The sequence below is a fragment of the Liolophura sinensis genome, chromosome 10, assembly GCF_032854445.1.
Source record: "Liolophura sinensis isolate JHLJ2023 chromosome 10, CUHK_Ljap_v2, whole genome shotgun sequence".
NCBI classification, from domain to species: Eukaryota; Metazoa; Mollusca; class Polyplacophora; order Chitonida; family Chitonidae; genus Liolophura; species Liolophura sinensis.
In genome coordinates, this window is record NC_088304.1 from 35266736 (window position 1) to 35291495 (window position 24760).

A 24760-nucleotide genomic window follows, 5' to 3' on the forward strand; every position below is an offset into this window, starting at 1 on the left:
ATCAACATCCCGTTGTAATTGGTAATGATTTAAGTGTTATAAGCTGTTGAATGTCGATACCAAGTTGGGTTTTTCGTGTTTTCAGTGGCTTTGTTTTTGTAAAAACCATTTGTGTTCAGTAACCGAGATGTTGACTCTGTAGTGCTTGAATAATAACAAACGGGGACCACCTAGTAACAGCCAAGGGAGTGCCAAGGCAAAGGTTGAAAGACTTGGTTTTTGAAATGTAACAAAACTTCTGTCACGCCACAGGCACTCAGATCGGAAGTTCAGCGATGAATTTGACATTGTAATGACACCTGGAAAGTAAAACGTTTAATTATGCTTAAGGGTATCCTCATGTGGCATTCGTCAGATAATGTTCGTACCTGTAGGACAACAACCAACCGATCAAAATAATCCTCAGAACACAGAGTATACAGACCTTGTATAGACTTTCCACTTAATCCTCTCTAATTACACGGCAATATCTTGTGCGACAATGACATGGTCAAGAATGTGTAGATCTTTCTAAAGTATAAATTATGAGTACTAGTGCTGTTTTAGATGATAGTTTATGCATGTATATGAGAAATGCAAATACATGTAGATATGTTTTAGTTTATGCCGTTGTCTTTGAACATAATTAGTTTAACCTAAATTACTGGTGATTTTATGTATGTTGTGTATATTTACTGTTTGATCATCATTATTTGAGCCTTTCATGATGGGGCTGTGGTATGTATAAACCAAGATATGGTCGAAAACAATTTTGCTGATATCTGACATCAAGAGACCCTTAACAAGATGAACACAGCAGGTGTACCGTCAAAACCTTCATCAACTTAGTGTTAGCATGTGTCAGGATCAGTTGTAGTGATTGTGTATTCTAACAGCTGAAAAATTTACATCCAAACCACTGGTTTTATATTTCAAGAAGATTTCATCATGTAAGGACAGTTTTTCAAATCTGTTGATAAAGCTGCTTATGCTCAATACCAATTTAGTCAACCACTGCAGGAATTTCTGCATTCTTGATAATTACAGACGTTGTTCAAAGGAAAGGGATTTGGGACGCAAATGAATGGATGGGCAGAGATTGAATGCATGAGCAGAGAGGCTCATAACTGTCACATGATATGAAAATTGTCCACTGACCACTGTACTTGTTCTTATTTGTTTTGTTTCATCACATATACTCCTGTTGACTGACCATGAATAAGGTTGTTGAAAATTGAATAATGTTTGATGTGAATTTATGTTTTCAGTAATCATGAAGAAGCAAACACACAAAAGGTTGAAAACCATAGTTGAGGTTTGTGTTGTGAGTATCATCGTGTATGTATTACACAGGAAAAGTATGCAGAATACAGTAAATAACCTAAAAGTTTGACCCCAACACTCCATAAACTAAATATATTAAAATATGATATTACTACATTGTATTTATGCTGAAACTTATATTTTTGTGGTACGATATCCTACCTTTCAAACAGACCAGAAAACAGCATTCTAAGATCAATAGAACTCTCAGGCTGAGGAGGAATGTGCCATTTAGTTATGGGAGAACTTTGCCATTCACTATATTTGAAATATTTGTTTTCATTTTTTATACCTTTTATTCAGACTGCAAATGATGGAACTAACATGCATCAATGTTAATATGGTTGACGTGGCATTTCACTAATATCAGATCTTCCCCTAACTCCTCAACCAAGTTGACAACACACTGCGTTCTAGTATTTTGGCATATTCAGTTTTCAAGTGATCTCATAGCTCTTCTGAGCAAATTTTCTGCACACCCTTAGATCAGGTTCACATGATTTAGAGTACTGGAGGTGAAAACAAACCGAATTTACATGTAACCCAGTTGAGATAAACCTTGAATAAAATGTTAGCACGAATATTGAAAACTGTAGCTTTAAGGTATGAAATTTTCCTGGAAAAGTAATCAGAATGTAGTTAACTATCAAATATGATTGTTTCATTGTACTGTAGCTCTTCACATTTTAAACATGTGCTAAAATCAGCATGTTGCCCATTTAGCTCCATGTTATTTATCACCTCCCGGTCCTTGAGAAGAATCCGGATGCTGAAGGCTATGAATTAGAAGAACGCTATCTGTTCCAGACAGGTTAACTTTTGACTTTCTCTATCCTGGCAATACCTTTTAGTCTTTGATAGCATATGAATTATGTTTTCAAACTGCATCCAAAGTTACACATGAAATTTGTTGAGCATTTAGAGTCCTGTATTTCTTTCTGTACTGACCTCTTGCTTTGACCAATCTTATTAAAATCAGATCGTACATGTATAGCTTCATTGTTAGTGAAGCAATATACATAAGTTCTGATTTTAATAAGATTGTACTTTATTATGTAGATCTGAACTCACAGGCACACATAATCCCAGTCTGTCTTCTATTTTGTGTAATGAAATTCTTGTGTTTATATTGTTGGAAGTGAGGTAGGCTAGGCACTTTACTTTTTTTCAGATCAGACCTCCACTATTTGAAAAAATCTTTCTTATTGGCCCAATGGTTTGATCTCTCAATACATTTACATCAGCTAGCCTTTACTTTATAGGAAGAGTAACATTAGATACATTAATCAACTGAAGTGCTATGGCCCCATATTTTTATTAATTCATGTGACTGTTTAAAAAAAGCAGGACTGGAAAGCAAGTGGGACCTGGATTTGAGATTGCAATACATGGATGTTTTTTTGCTATTAACCTGCAGGGCCAGTCTGTGTACATACCTGATGAGGCAGCTGTGTGGAGGCATGGGGTGGTCCAGAGTGTCAAGGGAGATAAATGTGAGGTGAAACTACACATCTCTCAGGTAGTGCTGCTTGTTTCAGATTTAGCCAGGGTTCTCTAAACTCATTCATTTATTTATTTGCTTGGTGTTTTACGCTGTACCCAAAATATTTCAATTATACGATGGCGGCCAGCATTATGGTGGGAGAAAACTGGGCAGAGCCCAGGGAAACCCACCACTGTTGTTAGGTTGCTGGCAGACCTTTCCACGCACTGCTGACGAGGAAGCCAGCATGAGCTGGACTTGAACTGGCTTGAACCGCGTTAGTTGGACGCTCCTTGGTCATTGGGCTGCGCTGGCACACTTACCACCTTGGCCCCTCTCTAACTTGAGGTTAAGTGTTTTTTTTCTGTGTAACTAAAACAACCAGTTAGGTCGCATATTTAAATCCAGTTCCTATGGTGTTCAGTTGTATTTTGAACTAGCAAAAGCCATATTCAACTGAAAATTTGCAGCAAATCCATGTACATGTATAATATCAACCAACAGGAAGAAAAAAATGTTGTTGATGAAATTCTCAGCAACCACATATTTATTTCTGTTTTGTGTTTCCCCAGGTTGTGAAAGTCCTGATGGCAGAAGTCATGCCGACATCCCATGTTGATCTCCTCTCAATCAATAACCTGACATGTCTCAGTCCGCTGAATCCGGCAACAGGTCAGTCAGTCAGTCAGTCAGTCAGTAACCCGAAGCTTGCGTTCACTGAACCCAGTAACAGGTCAGTCGGTCAGTCAGTGTCAGTCAGTCAGTAACCCGAAGCTTGCGTTCACTGAACCCAGTGACAGGTCAGTCAGTCAGTCAGTGTCAGTCAGTCAGTAACCCGAAGCTTGCATTCATTGAACCCAGTAACAGGTCAGTCAGTCAGTCAGTCAGTGTCAGTCAGTCAGTAACCTGAAGCTTGCGTTCACTGAAACCAGTAAGAGGTCAGTCAGTCAGTCAGTGTCAGTCAGTAACCTGAAGCTTGTGTTCACTGAACCCAGTAACAGATCAGTCAGTCAGTCAGTGTCAGTCAGTCAGTAACCCGAAGCTTGCGTTCACTGAACCCAGTAACAGGTCAGTCAGTCAGTAACCCGAAGCTTGCGTTCACTGAAACCAGTAAGAGGTCAGTCAGTCAGTAACCTGAAGCTTGCGTTCACTGAAACCAGTAAGAGGTCAGTCAGTCAGTCAGTGTCAGTCAGTAACCTGAAGCTTGTGTTCACTGAACCCAGTAACAGGTCAGTCAGTCAGTCAGTGTCAGTCAGTCAGTACCCCGAAGCTTGCGTTCACTGAACCCAGTAACAGGTCAGTCGGTCAGTCAGTGTCAGTCAGTCAGTAACCCGAAGCTTGCATTCACTGAACCCAGTAACAGGTCAGTCAGTCAGTCAGTCAGTGTTAGTCAGTCAGTAACCTGAAGCTTGTGTTCACTGAACCCAGTAACAGGTCAGTCGGTCAGTCAGTGTCAGTCAGTAAGTAACCCGAAGCTTGCGTTCACTGAACCCAGTGACAGGTCAGTCAGTCAGTCAGTCAGTCAGTGTCAGTCAGTCAGTAACCTGAAGCTTGCGTTCACTGAAACCAGTAAGAGTTCAGTCAGTCAGTCAGTGTCAGTCAGTAACCTGAAGCTTGTGCTCACTGAACCCAGTAACAGGTCAGTCAGTCAGTCAGTGTCAGTCAGTCAGTAACCCGAAGCTTGCGTTCACTGAACCCAGTAACAGGTCAGTCGGTCAGTCAGTGTCAGTCAGTCAGTAACCCGAAGCTTGCGTTCACTGAACCCAGTGACAGGTCAGTGTCAGTCAGTCAGTAACCCGAAGCTTGTGTTCACTGAACCCAGTAACAGGTCAGTCAGTCAGTCAGTCAGTCAGTCAGTAACCCGAAGCTTACGTTTACTGAACCCAGTAACAGGTCAGTCAGTCAGTCAGTAACCCGAAGCTTGCATTCACTGAACCCAGTAACAGGTCAGTCAGTCAGTCAATGTCAGTCAGTCAGTAACCCGAAGCTTGCGTTCACTGAACCCAGTGACAGGTCAGTGTCAGTCAGTCAGTAACCCGAAGCTTGTGTTCACTGAACCCAGTAACAGGTCAGTGAGTCAGTCAGTAACCCAAAGCTTACGTTCACTGAACCCAGTAACAGGTCAGTCAGTCAGTCAGTCAGTAACCCGAAGCTTGCATTCACTGAAGCCAGTAACAGGTCAGTCAGTCAGTCAGTGTCAGTCAGTCAGTAACCCGAGGCTTGCGTTCACTGAACCCAGTGACAGGTCAGTGTCAGTCAGTCAGTAACCCGAAACTTGCATTCACTGAACCCAGTAACAGGTCAGTCAGTCAGTCAGTGTCAGTCAGTCAGTAACCCGAAGCTTGCGTTCACTGAACCCAGTGACAGGTCAGTCAGTCAGTCAGTAACCCGAAGCTTGCGTTCACTGAACCCAGTGACAGGTCAGTCAGTCAGTCAGTAACCCGAAGCTTGCGTTCACTGAACCCAGTGACAGGTCAGTCAGTCAGTCAGTCAGTAACCCGAAGCTTGCGTTCACTGAACCCAGTAACAGGTCAGTCAGTCAGTCAGTGTCAGTCAGTCAGTAACCCGAAGCTTGCGTTCACTGAACCCAGTAACAGGTCAGTCAGTCAGTCAGTGTCAGTCAGTCAGTAATCCGAAGCTTGCGTTCACTGAACCCAGTAACAGGTCAGTCAGTCAATCATTAACCTAACATGTCTAAATCCACTGAACCCACTGAGTGAGTAACAGTGGGACTTCCTCCAGTCATGACACTGACTGCCATCATATATAAATGGAAAGTTTATAAAGTACAGTGGTGAATAGAAATTTGTGGGTTAGTAAATGGATCACTCAATCACACAATCAATCAGTCAGTCAGTCAGTCAGTCATAATTGTACTTGAATGTTTCAGTGTTGGAGACCGTTGAGAGGAGATACATGGCTGGTAATTACTACACCTCTACAGGCTCTGCCATGGTGGCTGTCAATCCGTACCAACCCGTCTCACAGCTGTACAGCCTTCCCACCATCCTCCTGTACAGCAATGGGGAACAGGTACTGTAGGTCACTACTTATAGTATCAGGGGGAACATCCAGAAAATCACCTAGGCATATTGTGAAGGCATTATTCTGTGTTGACTGATAAAATTGTACTTTTTGTGAAGCCTTTGAACTGGCGAATATAAAATCAAATTAAAAACATACATAAATTGCACTGAAAAGGTTGAGGAATTAGAGTACCAATTCCAATCATCACCCTGTGGAACTAAATTGGGAAAATTTCATGGGGATTTTTATGTGATTAACCATAAATGACATTTAACACGATTTTCCTCAATTACCCTAATATACTGTATGGCCGGACGAAACATTGTGAAATGCCTTTGTCAATTCTTCGTGATTTACTTTATTTGTGCGTTCCAATGTTGGACGGGACTTGTTTACAATTATTGTACACTACCAGGCATCATATTATACCTGTACTTTGTGTGGCCTTCCAAACTGATTAAATCTGGACATCCGTTCAGCTGGTCGTACAATCAAACAAGGGCCAATTCACATTAGCTGTGCCCTCTCGCAGAATGTCCATGTTGTCCTGCACCCAGGCCTTCGTGGAATAAGTTGCCAGTGTTGAAAGGTAGGATGACAAACATTTGACCCACTGACCAACCATCACACCTAATGAGCACCTTTTAGCATTGCGTTTTGCAGCTTCACATGGGTTTTGACAGCTGCGAATCTTGAAACTCTGCACTTAAGTGGCCTTGGTCACACAGCTGATGGCTGTTAAGAACATTACTCTTGTTGTTTCAGAGTTTCAGCATGCATTTGTTTATTTTATCTATCACAGGAGTTACCTCCCCATATCTACAGCATTGGTGAAGTGGCCTTCAGGGAGTTAAGTTCAGAGGCAGATGGAAGGAATCAAACGATAGTTGTCAGTGGGGAGAGTGGAGCAGGGAAGGTAAGTCAAACAGAACACAAACATTTGGCCTGTTGAATGCACGTGCTAATTTTCTCCACACAGTTTCCTCCCACCATAATGCTGGCCATCATCGCTTAGGCGAAATATTCTTGAATATGGCGTAAAACAAGAACACAAAAATGATTCAAATAAATAAATGGAACACATGTTAGAAGTAGGTTATAATGCACGTCATGGACTATGTATGAAGTATATGTTATATTGTGGGGTACAAGTAACTTTCCTGATTTTAGACAGTGACCGCAAAGCACCTGCTGAAGTACCTGGCTATACGTGCACACCCTGAGTCACACAGGTAAGGTCTCTTGTACCGAGAGGCAAACAACTCTAGTGAGCAATGATTGTGATTATTCTGGCTAAGCTTATTCTTTATGACTTAAGGAGTGGGGCATGACGTTTACAGATTTTTTCTCTCTCATTGTTTGTGGGGCCCTGGTGGCGATTCATGCCTCTTTGTACAGTTTTGTGTTTGTTGAATACCACTTCGATGCCATCAGGATGACTGCAAGCCTGTATTGCACATGTGGAAAAGTTTATTGGTAACTGTCCAAAGTCTGTAGGTAACTGTCCAAAGTTTGTTGGCAACTGTCCAAAGTTTGTTGGTAACTGTCCAAATTCTGTAGGTAACTGTCCAAAGTTACTGAACTTTGGACAGTTACCTACAGTTTAGTCCCTGAATTCTGGTTTTCTCTACTCAAAAAACAGATTGTCATCATATAAGTGAAAAATTATTTGAAAAAGTGTGGCATTAGACCATCAAGTAAATGAATACGTTCTTTTTGACTTCACAGACAGAAAATAATATTTCAAGAGTGTCATGGAATGAAACATTTTTCATAGTTTTTCATGTCCACCCTAAGCAATGTTTCTTATTGTGGTCTGTCCACCTTCAGTTTAATTATCTCTGCAAAATTACCGTTTGTTCATGTAACTGGCTTATGTGTTTTGTGGGATATTTGTACCCTCTACGGTTACAGGTTGTCTCTGTGCTACTCCTCTGTTGAGAACAAAATTCTGGATTCTAATCCAATCCTTGAGGCCTTCGGTAAGGACGACAACTTTCTTCTGTGGATGATGACTTTAGACAATGATTGATCTTGCAGTTTATTGTACCCAGTGATACAAATTGGTGGCCCATATGTATTTTACAGAAGTGTAAAAGTTTATTAAAAGTGATGAAAATACAGGATTTTGAGCAATTTGACAAGGATGATGTCTGATAAATGACATTTAACCTCACTACATTTTTCTTGTTTAAGGCATGGTTCTAGGCTGTGTCTCTTAAGTTGCTACATTTTAAGCATTTACACGAATAGTTAGAATAAAACCCTGACTGAGGTAAATTGACAAGAGGCCGTATTTCACCGGTTACCTGTGTCCGTTTGCCAGATATCTCACTGTCATTGCTGTTGGGTGTTGCTCTCTATGCAGGTGTCTTTTGCAATGGCTCATGGTTGATTGACAGATACGTCTTGTTAGACCTGAATAAAGCCATCAGATAGTTAAAGCTTCCTGCATATGTACATGTGACCACTAATACCAGATTTCACAGCAAAAAAACTGTGAGAAGAAGTGTTCTTAAAATTGTTTCATTTTAATAGTAACAAATATTTGTCTGTATATTCAAGCAAATACACGATTGAAATAAATAATTCTGTGACAAATTACATGTAAGGTTTCAATTCTTCCAAAACAGAGCAGCTCAATGTGCATGTATGTAACCAAAGTTGTTAGTAATTTGGCACATACGTGTGATTTGGATTAAATCGTACCATTTTATACATGTAAGACAGTTTAAAGCTTTAGCAGTTGCATTTACATAACTTCATGTGATTACAAATTCATGGTGGGGGCCTCCGTGGCTCAGTTGGTTAGCGCGCAAGCACAGCATTATGACGCAGGAGCCTTTGAGTTCAAGTCAGGCTCATGCTGGCTTCCTCTCCGGCTGTACGTGGGATGGTCGGACAGCAACCTGCGGATGGTCGTACGTTTCCCGCGGGCTCTGCCTGGTTTCCACCCACCATAATGCTGGCAGCTGTCGTATAAGTGAAATATTCTTGAGTACGGCGTAAAACGCCAATCAAATAAACAAATACAAATCCATGACAGTGTTTCCATGACCCATATGTTGGCAACTTTGATTCTACTGCATCGTCAATCTACCCTAGCAGTAAATCGGTGTGCGCTACATTAACAATGGGACATGTTCCAGTGGCTCTGCATTAACACTTGCATTAAATAATTATGCATTAACACTTGCATTAAATAATGACTCAAGCATATTCGTGTAATTTCCATTATCTGAAGAGTTAACACAGGAGTAATCGCAAACGCAGTGAGATGTCCATGGAAACACTGTGGCACAGTTGGAAAAAATTTATTTCCAGCTTATGTAATAGTATACAGTCTAAGAATACATGTATATCTATGTTATGCTTACAGGTAATGCTTCCACGCCACGTAACGAAAACAGTTCCAGATTTGGCAAGTACATCCAGCTTCAGTTTAACAGGTATTAACAAGAAATGTGTACCCTAATTCCTAATTTTTTTTGCATAGGAAAGAGCTTTCATTGTAATTAATGCGTATTTTAAATTTGAATTTGGAGAGAAAACTACATTGGTTGGATTTCCTTACTTTTCATTCCATTCCTGGTGAAAGCAATCGTGACGTCATGACATCATAGAAAGATTGAACATTAGTAACCAATGTGTGGGACATCAGGTTGATCAATTTGCAACAATACTGCTTATGATTGGTCAATTGCATGTTCTTGATTGACAGTTGGGAAAGGCCTGTTTCCGTCCACCCATGAATCGTACACTGTAGCTGTCATACACACAAATACATGTTGAGTGTTACATTTGTGTTACAACACCATTCAGAGAATCAACGAGTTGCCCTGTTGACCCAGGAATGGTGTCCATTTGGGTCAAGTACAGTGTAAATGTCGCAAATTATTATTATTGGTGCTGAAGCTTACAATTTTCCAGTAGAATATCAGGTTATGTTCAGGGCAAACCGCAAAACACCTGTCCAAAATAAATAGAACCCTCTGAATCGGGGAAAACTCAACCATTGTATAAGTGAAATATTCTTGTGTATAGTGTAAAACACCAATTAAATAAATACAGAAATAAATAAATAAATAAAATGTACATTTTGCAATGAATTCTTTGACGAGCTGTCAGATACAGCTATTTCATTCTGTCCTTACAGTTGTATGTCTGTGGTAGGAGCCAGCATAAACACTTACTTGTTAGAGAAGACACGAGTCGCACATCAGGCAGACACAGACTGTAACTTCCATATCTTCTACCAGGTAAGTCAGTTGTGAGCTCAAATTCAGCTGGTGGCATTTTGTTGGCTTGTACCATGTATCTAAGGCTTGTTGCCTCCAGCTGAAGGAATTTCTGATAGAATAATAAAATGCCCATGCTGGCATTTGGGGCTTACGGTGAAGCTGGTATAATCTGGAGATATGTCTGTTTGGAAACATTACAGCCCCGCTGTTTGAATACCGAAAGTAGGTCTCGTCATAATTCAACAAGGTATCAAGTTTTATGTTGGAAAAGTACAGTTTGGATGTTTATTTATTTATTTGATTGGTGTTTTATGCCATACTCAAGAATATTTCACATATATGACTGCGGCCAGCATTAGGGTGAGAGGAAACCCAGTGCTGTATCTGTCACACTGACTCACTTCTCATTGATATTGCTCTGTTAATTTGCGTCGTTTATTAGAAAGCTGACTAAAATACGCTCTTCAGCTTTAGATTTTTTCTTTCTCAATATTAATATGAATATGCGTAGAAATTGTCTTGAAATTTGGACGTACATGTAAAGTTGTGATGGAAAATATGTCTATCTCTTCAGATTGTAGAGGGAATGTCGTCTGGGTGCGTGTCAGTTCCTGGGGTCAGTCCGAGGGACTTGCAGTTCAGAATTCTACCTCAGGCTAACTGTCAATCTGAAGACACAGGTAAAATACATGGATTACTGAATACATTTACATAGCAAACCAGATCAGTGAATAACAATAAATCTTTTTATACTCAGATGTGACCATGTTAAATACATGTAGCCCTGTTTTGCACCCTATCAATTTTTCTGATGTAGACAGAAATAGACACTGACCAGGTTGAGACACAGAGCTGCTTGAGACGCAGAGCAGCTTGAGATGCAGAGCTGGTTGAAATACTGACCTGGCTGAGACACCGAAATGGCTGAGACACTGAAATGGCTGAGGCATGGACTTGCCTGAGACACTGAACTGGCTGACACATTGACCTTGCTGAGACACTGGACTGGCTGAGACACTGGACTGGCTGGGACACTGGACTGGCTGAGACGCTGAACTGGGTGAGACACTGACTTGCTTGAGACACTGAACTGGGTGAGACACTGACTTGCTTGAGACACTGAACTGGGTGAGACACTGAACATCCTGAGGCACTGAACTGGGTGAGACACTGAATTGGCTAAGACACTGGCCTAATGAAAAGGAGTGAAGACTTAGGGTAACAAAAGTTATCTAATCATGGACTCAGGCATCTTTGTTGCCTTTAAAAACATATTTCAGTGCTCAAAGCAAGGTCCTGATGTGTGAACCTGACTCAGGTGTGAAATTAGCTATGCTAATGTGCCTGTATGTATATTTTTAAATGAAAAATATCGAAGGAGGTGGCTGTGAGCTAGTGGTTGAAGTTGCTTGCTGTTTTATTTGCTGGGACATATGCTGTCTAGAAGTTCAAAACCGGTCTTTGGCAGGATTTTGTTGACAAGAAGCGATTGATAATGCTCATGTGGTCTTATCTGTATGTCACATGGAGGAAAGATTGTCAAAAACTTGCTTAAAGTTGGTGCTTTACCGTCAGCACTCCGGTTTCCTCCACTGGAATCATAAAAGTGAACAGTTCTTCAGTATGTCGTTAAACATGTAACAAGTGTAATTAATAAGTAAGTATGTCTTTACTTCATCACTACCGCAGCACAAGAAACTTACACCAGGTGTTATAATTGTAGTTATTTTTCAGAGAGGTATGGCCACACGGGGTGGAAACAGACTCAGGCAGCCCTGGATGATGTAGGCCTCTGTGACTCTCTACAGCAGGCTCTTGTACAGGTGGGTTCTACTGTTCATCCAGAGATCCATTAATTTACCCAAAGAGGCCTCCTTGGCCTGGGTGGTTAGCACAGCGGCATGGCGCAGGACCCAGGAGCCTCTGACCAATGTGGTCGCTGTTAGTTCAAGTCCAGCTCATGCTGGCTTCCTCTGGGCTCTTACCAGTTTCTTCCCACCATAATGCTGGTCACTGTCGTATAAGTGAAATATTCTAGAAGTGCGGCGTACACCAGTCAGATAAATATATTTACCAAAATAGAGCAGGGTGTGGCTCATCAAGAAAGGCGCATGTCTCATAACAGTGAGTCACATGAGGTGCATGACTCATAACAGTGAGTCACATGAGGTGCATGACTCATAGCAGTGAGTCACATGAGGTGCATGACTCATAGCAGTGAGTCACATGAGGTGCATGACTCATAACAGTGAGTCACATGAGGTGCATGACTCATGGCAGTGAGTCACATTAGGTGCATGACTCATAACAGTGAGTCACATTAGGTGCATGTTCAATACCTGAGGGGGCATGCTGGATCAGATATTGGTCCTTTACCAATGAGGTTTTGAGTTCAAATCTTTGCTATGTCAATTCTGTCAAAAGGCTCTGGTCTCTGGCTAATGAATGAACCAGATTAGCTGAACCTGATAATATGGCAATGCTCTTGATTTTCACTATTCCCTTGTTTTGGCTTCACCGTGAACCATGGTAGCTTGGTTATACAGCCGCACAAAAGTAAATAGATATGCTTGTGGCTGCGTTACTTTATGGATAAATATACATGTACCATTTTGTCAGGTGTGGTCTTGTGTTTTAAGCTCCTCACCATTGATCATTATGTTACTTCCCATAGTTGCTGGTGGGCATTTTATTCCTGGGTAATGTGGAGTTTGTACCAGAAGATGAGGATACTTGCGCAATTAGTCAGCTCTCAGGTAAACCCTAATTTATTCCCAATAGTTCTCTCAGAATGTTTTAAAATATTGGATGCAGAGGTGGTTGTAAAGGTTGAAGAATTAGAGCACGGATTGATTCGATTTTTATTGTCTGCTTGTTATGACAAATCGCTCGAGGAAGGTTTAGGACTTGTTGCCAACAACTCTACGACCGACGACAGCTGATGAAAAACATCTGAAACTTTCTGTCTTGTTTGTCAGCGAGCACTGAAGGCTTGTCCACCTCTGCTCAGTTACTGGGGCTGGACCCAAGCAGACTGGAGAAGCTGTTTCTGTTCAGAAACATTCAGTCGTCATCCAGAAAACGACGGAGCATCTTTGTCAAAGCACAGAGTAGACGTGAGGCAGAGAGCAGGAGAGACTGTCTCCTCATGTTATTATATTACAGGTGGGTCAAAACTGTTTGTTAGTACAAAGTCAGGATCTGTTTCGGGATTTCAGAGTTTCGGTAAATGACCTAAAGTTTTGCATGTTGGTTACTGTTGTTTGCTTTGGCATGGTCTGAGTTGGCCGCAGGATGACAGAAGAGAGGTGTATAGAGCTCCCGATTAGCATTCATGTACAGCTGCCAGTCAGTGAGAACCACAAGCAGTGCAATGAATCATGTGATACTAAGCAAATCTGAGGGCAAAACTTTAGTTCATTTACTGTATTTCAAATACATTTTTAAACATGCACATTTCGTGTAATTGTAATTCATTCCCCTTATACATGTAAGCTTCAGAGTTTTTGTGAAGTTTGATTAATGTTTTCTCATAAAGTGTCATTTTGAGGCTTTAATGTGCTTCTATTTTTGTGTATCAAACTTACGTGTGTGTGCGTCTCCACCATTGCTGTTAGCATCAATAGTTACAAAGTTACCAGTTCTCATGTATACTTGATGATGCTTTGTCACATATACATGTATACAGTCACTGTGTAATGCATATATTTCACGGCGTGATGTGCCTATTTCATCGCATGTTGTTCCTATTTCACAGCGTGATGCACCCATTTCAAGGTGTGATGCACCTATTTCACTGTGTGATACATCTATTTCACTGTGTGATACGTCTATTTCACTGTGTGATACATCCATTTCACAGCATGTTGCACCTGTTTCACTGTGTGATGCACCTATTTCATGGTCTGATGTTGTATTTACATGTTCATGTATAGCTGTACCTTGTCAGTAATTAATTGCACATTACTCACCTTAGAAACTTAAGAAAAATGTTGTTATTCAATTACCCTTCTTCTTATCCCTTATTTCAGCTGCTGTTCAATGTCACGAGAGGTAAGATTTACACGGTGACAAACTTCAGGCATTTGAATGTATTGTGCTGGGAGGCTGGGGGTATTTCAAACACTTGCATTCAATTTACCCGTGTATACACTTGTTTGACTGTTTGTAGACTTTTTGACTGGCTGGTTGGATTCATCAACAGTAAGATTACCTGTGCAGACTCCAGGAGTTGTATAGGTAAGTCGGACTTGTGTATTGATTGATTTACCTGATTGAACAAGAGTCACTCTACCCATACACCTGCTTTAATACAAATGACAAATTCTTGAGTCTGGTATTTAAAATCTAATGAGAAAACTAGAAAAGACGAATCAAGATGCGCTAAGAAGCTGTGATGCATACATACATGTAGCTACTAAATGATGTAATGGTTGAAATGATATTTGAGTGACTCTTCCCTGAAGAACATTATTTTGTGATTAAACTGAGAATTAGTGTTATTAGTTAAACAAAAAAATATAAACCAAAAGAAAGGAAGAAGGAATCAGAACAGCAAATCCTGTTTATTATGTAAACAAACTAAAGTTAATATATTGCCTTGATGATCAGTTACTTAATATTAGTATGGCTACCATTGTTTGTGAAGGGACTCAGGCTTTAATGTGAATTGACTCAAGTTTGCTAATTACATGTATGTCTTTACCATTGTTTATGAAGTGACTCAGGATTAACATAAATGTGGCTACAGTTTTTTTTGAGATGACTCAGGATTAACATTAATGTGACTACAATTGTTTATGAAGTGATACAGGCTTGACATTAATGTGGCTACCATTGTTTGTGAAGTGACTCAGGATTAACATTAATGTTGCTATCATTGTTTGTGAAGTGACTCAGGATTAACATTAATGTGGCTACCATTGTTTATGAAGGGACTCGGAGTTAACATTAATGTGGCTACCATTGTTTGTGAGGTGACTCAAGTGACATTAATGTGGCTACTATTGTTTGTGAAGTGACTCAAGTTGAACATTACAGTGGCTACCGTTGATGAAGTGACTCAGGATTAACATTAATGTGACTACAATTGTTTATGAAGTGACACAGGCTTGACATTAATGTGGCTACCATTGTTTGTAAAGTGACTCAGGATTAACATTAATGTTGCTTCCATTGTTTGTGAAGGGACTCAGGATTAACATTAATATGGCTACCGTCATTTGTGAAGTGATACAGGCTTACCATTAATGTCATTGTGACTACCATTGTTTGTGAAGTGACTCAGGCTTAACATTAATATGGCCACCATTGTTTGTGAAGTGACTCGGGCTTAACATTAATTTGACTACCATTGTTTCTGAAGTGACTCAGGATTAACATTAATGTTGCTACCATTGTTTGTGAAGGGACTCAGGATTAACATTAATGTGACTACCGTTGTTTGTGAAGTGATACAGGCTTACCATTAATATCATTGTGACTACCGTTGTTTGTGAAGTGACTCAGGGTTAACATTTGTAAGGCCACCATTGTTTGTGAAGTGGCTCAGGCTTAACAATAATGTGGCTACCATTGTTTATGAAGGGACTCAGGATTAACATTAATATGGCCCTCATTGTTTGTCAAGTGACTCAGGCTTAACATTAATTTGACTACTATTGTTTGTGAAGTGACCCAGGATTACCATTAACGTGGCTACCATTGTTTGTGAAGTGACTCAGGATTAACATTAATGTAGCTAACATTGTTTATGAAGTGACTCAAGCTCACGACTAATGTGGCTACAATTATATTTTCAGGTTTACTGGACATCTACGGATTTGAGTCATTTGAAAATAACAGCCTGGAACAACTGTGTATTAACTATGCAAATGAGAGGCTACAACAGCACTACATACATCACTTCCTGAAGGATATACAGGTCAGGGGTCAAGGGTCAGGGGAGGTTATGGGGAGTTTGAAGTTCCAGGATGACTTCCCCGCTCTCTTCTTGCACGCACAAACCACTAACATATTTTGGCATTGATGAGTGTCCTTTTAAAAGTATATCCATCTTTTGAAGCGATAAAACAGCTCAGCCCCGTCTCTAGCTGACTTCTTACGACACTGGTCAACTTTAAGGAAAAAGATCTAATATACCAGCTATACCCTGATATACAAAACTGAAAATGATTTAGGCTTACATCATGTTGAACCAAATGTAGTTTATCCATCTAGCAAGTTTTAAAAACGAACTATTGAAGTACATGTAAACAGAGATGACCTAAAACCCGGCTGGAGTACCAAACTGGCTAGAAAACCTGGCTGAGAGATGACACAGGAAAACTACTGTGGTAAACTCACCAGATTTGGAGAGTCTAGATTCTCATTTACCTGTGCGTACCAAGTTTGTACAATTACCACCCGATGTTAAGCTTTCAACCTGCTCGGTTAAGAGTCGATTGGCGTAAACTGAGACTGCACTATTTTAGCCTCAATCCAAAAAGCTGAGATGTTTTGCATCTAAAGGGGAAGGCTCCTTGTCTTCTAAATCCTTTCCCTTGTTAGTGTGATAGTGGAGGATTTATTCAGTTGATGACAAAACTGGGCTTAGATGAGGATATGTATCAGAGAGTGACATCATAAGCCTACATATAGATCTTGATGTAGATTATATTCAACAATTTTTTTTCCTTCACATAAAATCATGTAAGAACATTAAAAGATAGAACAGATTTATTAGTTACATTGACAGGAAGTTAGTTAATTTGAATGGTTTTTTCAGTATTGAAATAAATATATTTTTTTCTTTAGAAAGGAAAAGAAATTGTTCTGAAATAGAATGCATAGCTTTTCTAACATTGAATATTGCAGCATTTTCTTTTTCCATACTAGTATTTCAGAAACATTGAGTACCAAATTATAGATTCTGATCTTTGATTTTGCAGCTGGATTATGAGCGGGAAGGATTACAGTGGGAGCGGACAGACTTCAGAGATAACTTGGCCATTGTCCACTTGCTGGATGGAAACCCCAGTGTGTTTGGGGTGCTGAATGAGGTAAGGGTAAATAGCCTGTTCTGTGTTCTGTCTCATCAAGTTAAGGACTTCTCGGGATTACGTATTGTGATTGTGCTGTGTGATATTGAAGATACAAAAAAATACAAAATAGAAGAATTTTTCATAGTGCATTTATTTATATTATTTATTTGATTGGTGTTTTGTGCCGTACTTGTATCGTGTATTTATGGTAGTACTATGTGTATATTTGTAATTTTGGTGACAGCAAAAAAAAAACAAAAAAAAAACATGGCAACCTATAAACATAAAGTGTGGACAGTTATGACAACTCATACAGAATGTCATTGATAAGTACAAGGGCTGCTCTGCATGTTGCTTTTGTACAGGAGGTGTACCTGAACAGAGACTGTGACCCAGTGTCACTACGAGACAGGATCGTCTCGCTGACCAGTGAATGTGCCAGGCCAGGCAGAGACAGGTCAAAGAGGAAGTTACAGTCAGAATTCCAGTTCAGTGTTCAGCATTATGCCGGGGAAGTTAACTACTGTGTCAGCAACATGGTGGAGAAAAACAGGGTGAGGGAAATGTGAGAATACAGGGCTCATTCAGGCTGTACAAGGGTTTATTTAGTTTTGATTTTAGTAAATAATGTTGAATAACATGTAGGGAAGTTTAGGTTTAAAGACTGACAGAAAAGTAGTTGGAAGAATGAGATATGATGAGAGAAAAAAATAGGCAAAGTGATATATAACATTTTCCCGAAAAATTTGCCTGAAAAACTGTATTTTTTGAGGCAAGCATTACTTGTCGTTCTGAAACTTTACCTTTTTCTGCTGAATATCATTCTACTTTCCAAAAGTAAAATGAGGTAAAATGAGTATTTAACTTAGTCATGGATGGAAGATTGGATGACAGACAGGATATAGGGATTTTACTTGAGACGGTAATACTCATATCTCCAGTATTTGATGTCAAGCTCCGGCAGTGCTTTGCCCATCTGCACGTCATGCCTGGCAAATTTCATCTGGAGATGTGATTTGCCAAAGGTTGGTGGTTTATTTGATGTCCAGCTCCTGCAATGCTTTGTCCATCTGCACGTCATGCCTGGCAAATTTCATCTGGAGATGTGATTTGCCAAAGGTTGGTGGTTTTTGCCGCACACTCCCGTTTCCTCCACCCAAAACACTGACCGTCATGATTTTAATGGAAAATTCTTGAGTATGGCGTTAAGCTACAGTTAAATAAAATACATAAATAAATTTAATTTAATTCTTTACCCTATAGGACAACATTCCTGCAGAGTTCAGTGACATGCTGCAGGCCAGTAGTCTCCCCTTAGTCTCCTGCCTCTTCGTTAATGGAGACTCTGAAGGCAGTTCATCAGGACGCAAGAGGAAATCTGTTCTCGTCAAGTTTAAGGTATTGAATTCTCCGTGTTCTTCATTACTCCTATCTGTGCTGTCAAGTTGGCATAGATCTCTGGATACAAATGCTGAATTGTGTTTGTGTAATACTCTTCTACCACAACTGGAGATAAATGTATTCAGTAATTCAATGAAAGTCATTTTTTTTGTTTGATTATTTACATAAACATGTTTGTACAGACTTATATGATTTTGAAACATAAAAAAAATATATTTCTGATTGAAAAGTATTAGATTGAATACTCAGTGTGTAAGTATGCAATCATTTAGATACTGATTTCAATATATCTGGACTTCTGGGACGTAGAGGTGTACATTTCAGCCTGTCAGCCTGTCACAGATGAGTTCTTTTGATTTTGTTTAAATTGTTCATTTTATCGATTAAGACATGGTACATGGCTTAGCCATGAAAAGTTTAATATAGATCATGTTGCACGTTGTTGCATCAGGTTTGAACAAATTTATTGACTCTGTTGTTAGACTACATGTATTTCTGGCAGTTGCTTCGATTTATGACAAATTTATTTCCGTTTTTTTCCTGTTTTGGGACATTTTTTCAAACAGTTCATTATATTATACTGAATTCTAAGTTGGGCTGTAGGCTCAACTTGACAAATTACAGATTAAGCTCAAGGCTCTGGCCGATTTGTCAAATTGTCGTCCTGTTTTGGGTTTTGACACTTGGCCGGACCTTTTTTTCAAAATGGTGTGTTATTCTGAAATGAAATTAGGTACGTCGCACCCCAGAGATATAACCACATGTATAAGTCAGATGGCTGAAACCATTAGGGGATATGTATTGCTTTGACAATACTTCCAGACTGTCTGTTTCTTTATTCTGAAATCATTTTATTTATTTATTTTCTTTTTAGTTTAAATCTAAAATATAATATATTTTTTAATCATGCCTTTGTAACTGGGGAGTAGATCTTTTCATGTGGAGATGGTCATTGTTACATAAAAGAGGACACTAGACTAAGCGTATATGTTATTAAAGTATCCCACCCCAAGTTTTAAAAGCTCGTCTGTAAGAAGTAAGGAGAGGCACGGTATTGTGAAAGCGGGATCAGATGCTGTCATTGGCTGTGGTGGTGTCAATGTCCAGTTTGGTTGAAGTTTTTGACCAATCATAGGGTTGCAGTGGCCACCCATGGTACACTCCATAACTGACAAAATCACTGCTCTTCAATCCCTACGCATACAATAAACAGTGGGGACCTTTTAATAATTTTGACCTTGTTGATTTCATGGCAAGATCTTAGCACTATATAATTAGAGGATAATATCCTCTAATGCATGGCAGTGTCAATCATTCTACTTTATGTTGGTTTAGAAGTCAGTATTTGAACATATCACATGACCTGAATATTATGCAGTTTTATGAACTGCTCAATCAGGTGAGCTACCAGTATTCTCTGAATGCGTTATTTTTGTGTCCTTGTAAAGCTTGGATATCACACCTGAAATGAGGAAAAAATTTGTCATAGTACACTGTATAATCAGTTCTAAGCAGAATTTGTGTAAGCCTGTGTTGCCATTTTGTGTTTTTGTGTGTTTTGATGCTATAAATAGGGTTATGTTTTAATCACTCCCACATGCAGTACATTACAAGCATTTTAGAATGGTGCTTTTGATCCTATGGCTTGTGGCTTGTGTTTCAGACCTCTCTGGATGAACTGATGTCAGAGGTCAGTGGTTCTCATGTGCAGTATATACGCTGTATTAGGCCCAACCGTAGCTCCACCCCCAAGGTGATTGACAGGCCTTACGTCGCTGAGCAGTTGGCAGCCAGTGGCATCCTTGAGACAGTAGAGGTGTGCCGGAGAGGCCATGGTGTTAGGTAATTTGCTTCTTTGCTTTTGTTAAATGCATCGTGTTGATTTCTTTATTTAAATCTGGACAATATAAAAGAAATTTTATTTGTGCCCTAGGGAGTCATTTTAATATGAAGATGATAGATAATTGCCATGTGACTTCATAGAATACCAAACCTGACCTAAAAATGTCCTTTTATAATTATTTATTTCATGTGATTTTTTTTTTAAATTCTTTTTTAAAGTTATTGTAGTAATTTGAAACATTTCAAGCTGGTATATTGTAGATTATGTGGGGCTTTAGTGATGGTAAGAAGTTTGAGTTTGTTTTTCTGTATTAAACAGGTGGAATGCTTCCTCTGTTTTAGACTGCCCTACCAGTGCTTCTTACGGCGCTTCAGCCCTTTACTTACGTGTGCGTACAGTAACGGCTCATCGTCAACCAAGAGGTCTGAGGAAGATAAAGAAAATCAACATGTACTGGGAGGTCAGGGTAGCCTAGAGGTGAAGTCTTCCACGCCCAGTAAACGACGAAGACTTAAAGGTGTGTTGGCAGGCCTGTGATGTGTTCACAGGCGTGTGATGTGTTTGCAGATGTGCAGTGTGTTTGCAGGCAGGTGTGCCATATTTTCACAGGCAGGCGTGCGATACGTTCGCAGGTATGACGTGTGTTCCCAGGCGTGCCATGTGTTCACAGGCGTACCATGTGTTCCCAGGCATGCCTTGTGTTCCCAGACGTGCCATGTGTTCACAGGCGTGCCTTGTGTTCCCAGGCATGCCTTGTGCTCCCAGGCATGCCTTGTGTTCCCAGGCATGCCATGTCTCTCCTGAAGAGGAATAAAGTTGGCATATACATGCGGGTAACCTAATAAAGATTCCTTAACCAATAAACTGGCCTCTTGGTAAATTTTAATAAAGTTTTACAGGTTTCCTTAACCAATAAACTGGCCTCTTGGTAAGTTGTAGTAAAGTTTTACAGGTTTCCTTAACCAATAAACTGGACTTTTGGTAAGTTGTAGTAAAGTTTTACAGGTTTCCTAAACCAATAAACTGGACTCTCATGACATGAAATACATTGGAGTTCCATGATTCAGGTATTAAGTTAATCAAGGAATTCACACCTATGTTACCTTAACCAATAAACCAGACTCTCATAACATGAAATGTATTGGAGTGGCATAATTTAGGTATTAACTTTATCAAGAAATTCACACCTGCGCTACCTTAACCAATAAACCAGACTCTCATAACATGAAATAAATGTGAGTAGGATGTAAGTACATCTACATGTATCATCAGATCATACGCGAGTAACCTACATGTAACAAAATAATTAAGATGCCTTTCCTTAATCAAGAAATCTGACTTCCATACATGAGAGATTGTCATAAAACATCTGTCATGTACAATTATCCTAATTACAAAGTTTTCACCTGTGTTTTGTGAAGATGAGATGAGCGATGAACAGCAGGTGTGTCAGGCTATCCTCAGATCAGCTCTCCCTACACACGCCAGTACAGGGCATCTGTTTGGTACATCCAAACTCTTCCTCAAAGAATACCAGGTAAGTGGAGCGCCCATCAATCATCTGAGTATGATTTGATGACTGAGAGTGACTTGATGTTTGAGGATGACTTGATGACTAAGGATGACTTGATGTTTGAGGATGACTTGATGACTGAGGATGACTTGATGGCCGAGGATGACTTGATGACTAAGGATGACTTGATGTTTGAGGATGACTTGATGACTGAGGATGACTTGATGGCCGAGGATGACCTGATGACTGAGGATGACTTGATGGCTGAGGATGACTTGATGATTGAGAATGACTTGATGGCTGAAAATGACTTGATTGCTGAGGATGACTTGATGGCTGAGGATGACTTGATGGTTGAGGATGACTTGATGACTGAGGATGACTTGATGGCTAAGGATGACTTGATGATTGAGAATGACTTGATGGCTGAAAATGACTTGATTGCTGAGGATGACTTGATGGCCGAGGATGACTTGATGTACATGTATGATTTGTTATGGCTTCAGCAAATCAGTCCTTGGCCAATGAGATTGCAGATTTGATTTATGGTAAGGATGCCACTTTATGACAGAAATGTTTTGTTTACATTGTTCTTGACAACACAGATTTGGTTAGCTCCAGGCACCCTGATTTCCACCACTCATGTGATAAACTTTATCACTGGGATATAAATGAAAAACTCAGGAGTAAAGGGTGAAAGTCAAACTAGAAGGCACTCCAGGAGGACTGACCTTCACCACAGCTAAATATACAAATATCCAGTATGCCGTGGTGAAGATTCGGTGAAAAAATGCCAGATCTGGATCCAGATTGCCGTTTATTGTATTGGAGCTCAGCCAAAGATCTGAGGCAAAGCTGCATTAAACTCTGTGCATAACCGTTTCATTAAAGTTGCTGACAGATAAATAAACTGTGGTAAAAAAATACCCCCTTAGCAGAGATAATGAAAATGGTATAGCAGTAACTGTTGGGAGAAAGCTCATCTCGTTGCCAGAAAACTCATCTTGTTGCCAGAAAGCTCATCATCTTGTTCCCACAAAGCTCGTCTTGTTCCCACAAAGCTCGTCTTGTTCCCACAAAGCTGAACCTCTACTAAAGGCTTGATGAAGATGTTGAATAATACTTTCTTGTGTGGTCAGGATGGAGAAATTTTGAGCTTTATGGATGGTGTTGTTCAGGATACCTGTTGTTGTTGTAGTGGAATGAGTTGGAGTCGGTGCGCTTGCGTCTGTTGTCATGGTGCGTGCGACGTGTCCAGAGGTGGTGGAGGTGTCAGCGCTCGAGGAGAGCCCTGCAGGAGAGAGTCAGAGAAAAGGACCGAGCAGCACGACTCCTACAGAGAGGTATGAACCCTCCTCAACAGTAAATCCTGTATCTCTATCATCAGATACTAGCCTGACTAGTTCTGGTCAATGATGGCCTTTAAAGGATGCTTGAAACATGTGGTTTTAATTTCTAAATATGCAGTTTAGGATTTGTGGTTACATATGAAGTACAAAAAAAAATGTTCATCTTTTTTGGGGCGTTTGGTGGGAGGAAGGTTTGCAAATAACGTTAACCTTCAGTCGTCCTAAGGCCTGAGCAGTCAGTCGAGACATAAAGTTCTAAAACCCTGCATCCGTGACATCAGGGATGATAGCTGTCAAAGGCCTCTGGAGGAAAGGGCTTACACGGGGGCTACAATCTGGTCCTGTGTTTTGAATAAGTTCACCTTCAAAAATTTCTGACCAGAAAACATGCATGAAATACAGTGGTGATTTTGAAGATGAAATATGCCCCAAAAATGATAATTTTTTATTTCAACCTTTGGCATATTTCTTTTTTTACTACCAAATAACCATAATCTCATTTCAAAGTAAGCTTATACATGTAATACTTTTCATGAATCCTTTAAGTCTGTTTTCAGTCTCGGCTAAACCATGAAGTATAAGATTTGATGCCTTTGGAAATGGTTTGTGAACCATGTGACGTGATAGAAACTGAATGGTATCAGAGCTTCAAGGCTCTTGGGCGTTAATGTACAAAATTGTTATTTGTAACAGGTTCATATTAAAATGACACACACTTGTCACAAGTATTAGAAGATAAAATTGAGAAGAAAACTATAGGAAACAATACAGAGTTATGGCCCATGACCAAAATAAGACATACTACCGTCTGGGTGGTGTTGATTTATTTATTTATTTATTTGATTGGTGTTAGAGGCCATGCTCAAGAATATTTCAGTTATACGACAGCGGCCTGTAGTATGGTGGGAGGAAACCCACGACCATTCGCAGGTTGCTGGCAGACCTTCCCACTTATGGTCAGAGAGGAAGCCAGCATGATCTGGACTTGAACTCACAGCGGCCGCATTTGTGAGAGACTCCTGGGTGTGGATGTTGTTGCCCATACAAGGCATAGGGTGACCACTGAGGTGTCTTCAATATCCAGATGGCACTACATGTACCCCATCGAGGTATCCTCAACATCCAGATGGCTACATGTATACCACTGAGGTAATCTCAACATCCAAATGGCACTACATGTATACCACTGAGGTATCCTCAACATCCAGATGGCACTACATGTATGCTACTGAGGTATCCTCAGTATCCAGATGGCACTACATGTATACCACTGAGGTGTCCTCAACATCCACATGGCCCTTATATGTATACCATCGAGGTGTCCTCAACATCCAAATGGCACTACATGTATACCACTGAGGTATACTCAACATCCAGATGGCACTACATGTATGCTACTGAGGTATCCTCAACATCCAGATGGCACTACATGTATACCACCGATGTATCCTCAACATCCAGATGGCACTACATGTATACCACTGAGGTATCCTCAACATCCAGATGGCACTACAAGTATAGCACTGAGGTAATCTCAACATCCAAATGGCACTACATGTATACCACTGAGGTGTCCTCA

The 24760-nt window shown here is 40.1% G+C and overlaps 1 protein-coding gene across 1 annotated transcript; it reads left to right on the forward strand.

Moving 5' to 3' along the window:
* The first annotated feature begins 5 nt into the window (after positions 1-5).
* On the forward strand, positions 6-23198 carry LOC135477159 (unconventional myosin-XIX-like). Its single transcript, XM_064757314.1, has 23 exons — positions 6-63; positions 1248-1303; positions 2720-2821; positions 3358-3457; positions 5676-5818; positions 6615-6728; positions 6983-7044; positions 7727-7794; positions 9192-9261; positions 9969-10071; positions 10628-10733; positions 11788-11876; positions 12728-12809; positions 13032-13218; positions 14225-14292; positions 15855-15976; positions 16983-17093; positions 17441-17629; positions 18339-18614; positions 20125-20318; positions 20661-20836; positions 21741-21856; positions 23031-23198. Exons 1-23 carry the CDS (start codon positions 51-53, stop codon positions 23196-23198), a joined length of 2715 nt encoding a protein of 904 aa, XP_064613384.1. The 5' UTR covers positions 6-50.
* Positions 23199-24760: the final 1562 nt, after the last annotated feature.